Source organism: Mus caroli, chromosome X (genome assembly GCF_900094665.2).
Source record: "Mus caroli chromosome X, CAROLI_EIJ_v1.1, whole genome shotgun sequence".
Classification (NCBI taxonomy): Eukaryota; Metazoa; Chordata; class Mammalia; order Rodentia; family Muridae; genus Mus; species Mus caroli.
The window spans coordinates 135,826,061-135,832,871 of record NC_034589.1 but is presented as its reverse complement, the minus strand read 5'-3'; the positions used below and the strand labels follow the sequence as shown (position 1 = coordinate 135,832,871).

Sequence of the window (6,811 nt, the reverse complement as noted above, 5' to 3'; positions counted from 1 at the left end):
CTCACAAAAGACAGCTATATCAGGATCCTTTCAGCAAAATCTTGCTAGTGTATGCAATGGTGTCATCGTTTGGAGGCTAATTATGGGATGGATCCCCGGATGTGGCAGTCTCTAGATGGTCCATCCTTTTGTCTCAGCTCCAAACTTTGTCTCTGTAACTCCTTCCATGGGTGTTTTGTAATAAAGACATTGTTCATGGTATAGATCTTTTAATGTTCAATAGTTTGTTCATTTTACTTTTAATAAGAAAATGTGAGTGAAATATAGAAATATGGGCTAGAGATGTAGATCATCAGTTAAGAACAATTTCTGCTCTTTCAGAGACCCCAGATTCAGCTTCCAGCACATGAACAAAAAAACCCAACAAACATTAAAAACACTCCAGTTCCAGCATCTCCCACACCCTCTTATGGCTTCTGTGGTCATCAGCTATACATGTGGTACATTTACATACATGCAGGCAAACATGCATATACATAAAGTAAAAATAAATACACTTTTATAAAAGGAAATTGTTTATTTTAAAAAGAAATATACACATGGATCTCACAGGTCTAAGCCAGATAGGACCTTTGGCGAGAGGATCCAGATGCAAGCCCCATCCTAACTCAGGAGCTACTTTCAACTGACAACCACTTGCAAAGGAGAATTTACTTTTTAATCCATGGATTCTCACTGGGTATGCAAACCACAGTAGATGGCAAAAATAAAATGAACTCAACTGTATTTTTGAAAGCTTTTTCTTTAATTGTCTCATGATTTGTCTGAGCTATTTTTTTTAACTCTTATAGAACTTTTGTTTATATATTGTGGTTTCCAATTTTGGTTTTATTGGTTTTATAAGAATGAAGTATGTATTTCAGCATCTTTATGTGGTTTTTGTCCATTTTCTTTGTTTTTTTGTTCTATTTAGTTTATAAATTTTATTTTGTAATAATAATAAATACATAAATAAATAATAAATAAATAAAAAGAGTGTGGGTTTGGAAGTGGAGAGGATCTTGGTTGAATTAGGGGAAACCATGATCAAGATGTATTGTTTAAAAAGATCTATTTTCAATTAGAAGAAGAAAAGAAAAACTGACTGCATTAGTAACTAATAAAAATTAATATAGAATACTTTTTGATAAGATGATAGCAGATTTTGTTACAGTATTGTCACATTTTTCTGTTTTGCTCCACACACTTAATTCATGAAAATTCTGGCTGTGATATCTTAGCATAATTTGAGATGATTTCAATATATAAATCACTTGATAGTGTTCCATTTTATTTGCAATTATGGAACAGAGAGATCACTCAGCAGTTAAGTGCACTTCCTCTTTATGAAGAGTACCCGAGTTTGTTTCCCAGTACACACATAGGGGCTCATAACCATGTATACCTAATTCCAGGCATCCTATGTCCTCTTCTGCACTCTGTCATATGGCGTGCACATGGTGTACATTCTTACCGGCAAAGCACTCAGACACATAAAAATAAATATTTGAATTTAAATTTGTTACTAAATACTTCACTTCTTTTGTTTGCTTACAGATATGCTTAAAGGGTAAAGTACACATATTTAAGTACTTAAATATACAAGCTTGTTGTAGAATGGATAAGAAACCAGACTCCCTGGATCTCCCGTCACTGAATAAAAGAATGCCTTCTCAGCCTCTTACAGACAGGTAACATAACTAGTCATACAGCTTCAGACAATGATTGTGCTTGTTGTTATAAAAGAAATTTATCATTCATGAGGATACTGAATATAATTAGCCTGATTAAATCAGTGTTTAAAAAACATCATTGAATTTTTTTCATTGCATAACCTCTGTGATGCTGAACTAAATGTGAGATTTTTCTTTAGGTAGTTATTATTTTAGTACAAAATGTAAATATTTTACAGTATAAGTTCCAGCATTGACATCCTCTCTGTGACAGCTGTTCACCTCCTTTTGATCACCATATTAATAATACTTGTAGTGGCTAGTTGAATTAGTCTGTAAACCGACTTTGAGAGAAGAAGATGATATTTTGGAGGTGCCTTTCACCCTTATGCTAATGTTCTTTTCTTTTTCCAATGTTGAGCTTTCAATCTAAACAAGTGCTCTATCGCTGAACCACAACCCCAGCCGTGTGTGTGTGTGTGTGTGTGTGTGTGTGTAAGAGAGAGAGAGAGAGAGAGAGAGAGAGAGAGTATGTTTTCTTTTTCTGGAGTACTGGGAGTTCAATCCAGAGCCTGTTTTATACTAGACAAGTGCCCTACCATTCAGCTATACCTCTTTATCTTCTGGTCAAAAATGATATATTTTTGGTCTTTGTGCTTTAATCTTCAGGACATTTTAATATGGTAGATAAGTTGTTCTTTTAAGATGTAGATTGGTCTGAAAACCTTTTTCAAAAATACAATTCTATCCAGAAATATGCAAAATAACATGGAGTGGGGTAAGATGACAGAAAGGGTGACTGCGACCACCTAAAATATTTAAAGGTTTGTCATTGATTTATATGATTAATTTGATGTTTTGGATGACATTGTAGTAAGTACTGCTATTAGCAGTAAAGGACTTGAATTCCCAAATAGCACCTTCCCATGAATCTTTCTCTTGCCGCCATAAAATATTTATGTATTATATTAATTCCTAAATTGTATTTTGGTTAATATTAGTAGTTCAGAAACAGTAATACTATATTGAAGTTAGGATTGGTATCTATACTAATCTCTATTAATATGCTTATTATTTTTGCAGGTGAGATAACTTTATTATTAATGGTGTTCTTTTTCCCCAGTCATTTGTGATATCCATAGCTGTTGAATGCCTACTGTCAGACTCAGGATGTATTGTGTTGAGAGGTGTACATGTTGGTCTTGGCATCTTGTGGACCTCACAGTCTAGGTGGAAGAATCAGTGAACAAACAAAACAAGGAAACAAGAGTTCAGTTCACTTTGTACTGCTGTACTTTTAAGTAGTAGACATTTTTGTGACTCATAGTTTTGGAGACTGATAAGTCCAAGATAGGGGAGGAATAATCAGTGGCATGTCAAAAGGTAACAGAGGAGGAAAAGAACTTGAGAGATGTGAACATGGAGTCAAATTTACTCCTGTGGCAAATCTGTTTCTAGGACAAGAAAGTAACTACTATAATAGAAAGGTTAATCTCTTCAAAGACTGTACTCTTATGAGCAAACCCCTTACCAGACCCCACAAGCTGATGCTTTTGCATCAGGAATTAAGTTTACAACACACTCAGACAGTAGCATGCCTATTTCCTCCCCCTTACTCTCCTCCCCTTCTCCCTCCCCTCTTTCCCCCTCTTTCATACGCACAGTCACAAGTGTTGCCTGGCATATGATGTTTCATGTTACCATTTTTCAAGTATTCCATGGTCCTTAAGTTACATGCAGTCAGCAGAAACCATTCTTGAGTTCTGAATTCTCATCTTTTCTGGGGATGCCAATGTATAATATGAGCCTCTGCCTCCTGAGTGCTGAAATTAAAGGCACATGCCACCACCATCCAGCAACGTTGAAGATTTTTAGTGTGTTTTGTTTTGTTGTTTTGTTTTGTTTTGTTTTGTTAACACAAGGTTTCACTCTCTGGACTTGATATTAACCAATATAGTCTGTTATTCTGAGGATCCTCCAGTTATGTCTTTTAAGCTATAGGCTGGTGCCGCCTGGCCTGCAATCACCCTTAAATGACATGAATAAAATATTTTATAGGATTTTTTTTGGTATTTCCTCTTTTAAGAATGTTTGATATCAAAACTATTTATTTTGCATTATCTAGGGACAGTTTAGCTCAATTTGCTTTCTGTATTTAAGAAAAAAAAATTCTAGCTGCTCAAAGTATTTCTCTTTCGGCAGCATGGAAGATTTTTATCCAAACAAAAATCATGGCCCTGACTCTGGAATCGGAAGTGATAATGGAGAGAAGCGATTGTCTACAACAGAAGTGAGGTTTTTCTCTTGCTGGCCTGTGTTGTTTTCCTATTTCTTAGAGCTTTAAAAAAGAGGCACTTCAGGGCCAAGAAGTGGGAGTGGGTGGGTAGGAGAGTGGGGGGGGGGAGGGTATGGGAGACTTTTGGGATAGCATTTGAAATGTAAATGAAGAAAATACCTAATTAAAAAAAATTGGAAATGAAAAAAAAAAATCTTCCAAATACTTGCTTGGAGGAAAAAAAAAAAGAGGCACGTAAATGCATTGGATTTTACTTTTACAGGCAGATATAATTTTTGTTATATATTTTATGACTCAAAAGAAGCAATACCTACTGACTTTTAAAAGCAAAACATTCATTGTAACATGGATTTTTGGTTGGAAATCTGGAGATGTAGAGCAGATATTTCGTAATTCCTATTTAATCAAAGAAGCAAAAGCCTCCTTGAGTGTTCCAAATACCTCATTTATACTGTGTGCTTGTTCCTTTCAGCCATCAGACGATGACACAATCAGCCTTCACTCTCAAGTCTCAGAATCGAATAGAGAGCAAACATCAAGAAATGACAGTCATATAACAGGAAGCAAGCCTGATTCTCAGAGAGGTAATTCTTGTGGTGTCTCCTAGGTTAAACTCATTTACACAGCCCATATTAAAAATGATATTTTTATTTGAAATAGACTTTGAAGACTTATAAGGTTATAAGATATAGCTTATATTGAAAAAGTGAGCTTTTATCTTGAGAACTAAAATAAGTAGAATATCTATAATGTCTTACAATATTAATCTATACCTAGACCAGGAGGTGTATGATTTTATTGATCCCAACACGGAAGACGTAGCAGTTCCTGAAGAAGGAGATACACATATTGGATCATTTGTTTCTTTCCTTAAGGTAAATAAGCAAAACTCAATGAACATTGCTAACATTCACTTCATCCTGATTATACAAAAGTATACCATGAAATTTACAATGATAATTTTGCTTTTTATAAGGGGAAAGAAAAGTGCTCTGAAAAATCTCAGAAAAATGAAGAACCGGCAAATGAAAAAAAGTAAGTATACTCTCCTTTTTGAAATACAGTATGAATTATGAATGCTGGGATTATTCATTATGTATTCCTATTGAGAGCACTTGAGAAGTTTTTCATATGCCATGGGTTTCCCCATGCCATGTTTAGTTAACTTTAAAGTCCTTCGACTTAATAATTATAATAGAAATTTGCTTTTCCCCTTGAAGTAGAATAATAATCATGCCTACAGTTTTGTTACCTAAAAGGGCTGTGTCTTCACAAATACTGCTTCATTTGAGTTCCTCATAGAAATCCCAACGGGATCATTTTGTCTATAAGGAAGCTTAGGCCTAGAGTCCTGAATTCCCGAACTTGAGCTTTCTGTTTCTTGATTTAACATTTTATATCATCTACTAAAAGACTTTCTATTGTGTATTAAAAGCTCTTCCCTAGTCCCCACTGGTGTCAGGACTGAGTTTTCTCGCAGCTTTCCTGGGTTTCTCTGCACACCGTGTTTCCTTCAAGTGACTTGGATGGTAATCTTGTTGAATGCTCGGGACTGAGCTCCAGGCCTCATTCTCTCTAAATCACACCCCCAGAACCTTGTTAGTTTTCTAAGTACTTGTTAGTAAGTCTCTCTTACTCAGTAGGAAATCTTTGTTTTATAATCCTTTCCTTTTGTCTAACACTGAGGATTGACTGTTCAGTCTTCAGCATGCTAGTAGACAAGAGCTCTCTACCACTAAGGTATAGTCTCAGTCCTACTAATGAGTTTCTAGACACGTTTGCAGATGTATACAAGGTATAGTAGTCACTCTCATCTCCCATGTCACTACTATCCCGATTGTTCCCACTCTCCACTGACTTTTTCCACACATTGTTCATGCCTATTCATCTTGTTTTGTGGCCCACGGAGATTAATTGCCTGTGTCAATTATGGACTTGCAACTATCTGTTTGAACGGGGTGACTCAGTAATGAATATATAACTAAACACAGTTCACCTTCAATTGCCAGTAGTTCAGAAATTATGGTAGGGTGCCATGTATTCCCTGCTTTCTTGATGATAGGTCTTGTGTGGGCCTGAAAGAAACTATGGTTTTTGTGAAGTAACTTTTAGCAACTCTCCACCCAGCCTTCTGGCTTTTACTTTCTTCTATAATGTTCTCAGAGCCTTAAAACAGGTGGTAGAAATGCCTTTCTAATGGCTTCAGCCCTTTTTTTATTTTGTATTAATTATATTTTGGACAGGAGTTTGCTACATTGTCAAGGATAAACTTGACCTCATTATATAGTCCTGAACTGCCTTGGAATTTTGATCTTCCTGCCTTAGACCCCCAAGTTTATAAGCCTGTGGCACCATTTTGTTTTATTCTTTAGATTTCCATCCTCTATTAAGCTCTTTCTTCATAAAAGGAAGATAGTTGCTTAAGTTCAAGTGACACCAGTGTATGTAAGATGTGATAAAACACAATATATTGTGACATTACCGTTATTTATGCTTATTGTTATTAAATGAAGTGCCTTTTACATGGAATACTTAGAATTTGGAGAACAACTCATTTTTAAGTTAGTTTTTAATGTTAAAATGATATTTCTGGCTGAGCAGTGGTGGTTCATGCCTTTAATCCCAGCACCTGGGAGGCGGAGGCAGGTGGATTTCTGAGTTCCAGAGCAGCCTGTTCTACAGAGTGAGTTCCAGGACAGCCAGGGCTATACAGAGAATCTCTTGTCTTGAAAAACCAAACAGAAAGAGATATTTCTGGAAAATATGAATATTTTTATTATTTCTTAATAAATACTCACTGATAAATGGATATTAGCCCAAAAACTTAGAATTCCCAAGATACAAGATACAATTTGCAAAACAC

At 35.5% G+C, this 6,811-nt stretch overlaps 1 protein-coding gene across 4 annotated transcripts in view; it reads left to right on the top strand.

Annotated features, from left to right (window-relative positions):
- The window catches only part of Lrch2 (leucine rich repeats and calponin homology domain containing 2), an 89,144-nt gene that overhangs the window by 46,314 nt on the left and 36,019 nt on the right, over positions 1-6,811 (top strand). For all 4 annotated transcript variants that reach the window (XM_021153736.2, XM_029473654.1, XM_029473655.1 and 1 more), the window contains exons 6-10: positions 1,537-1,670; positions 3,855-3,942; positions 4,421-4,532; positions 4,726-4,823; positions 4,925-4,983. In XM_021153736.2, the coding sequence (XP_021009395.1) occupies positions 1,537-1,670; positions 3,855-3,942; positions 4,421-4,532; positions 4,726-4,823; positions 4,925-4,983 (491 nt within the window). The remainder of the gene's footprint in view (positions 1-1,536; positions 1,671-3,854; positions 3,943-4,420; positions 4,533-4,725; positions 4,824-4,924; positions 4,984-6,811) is intronic.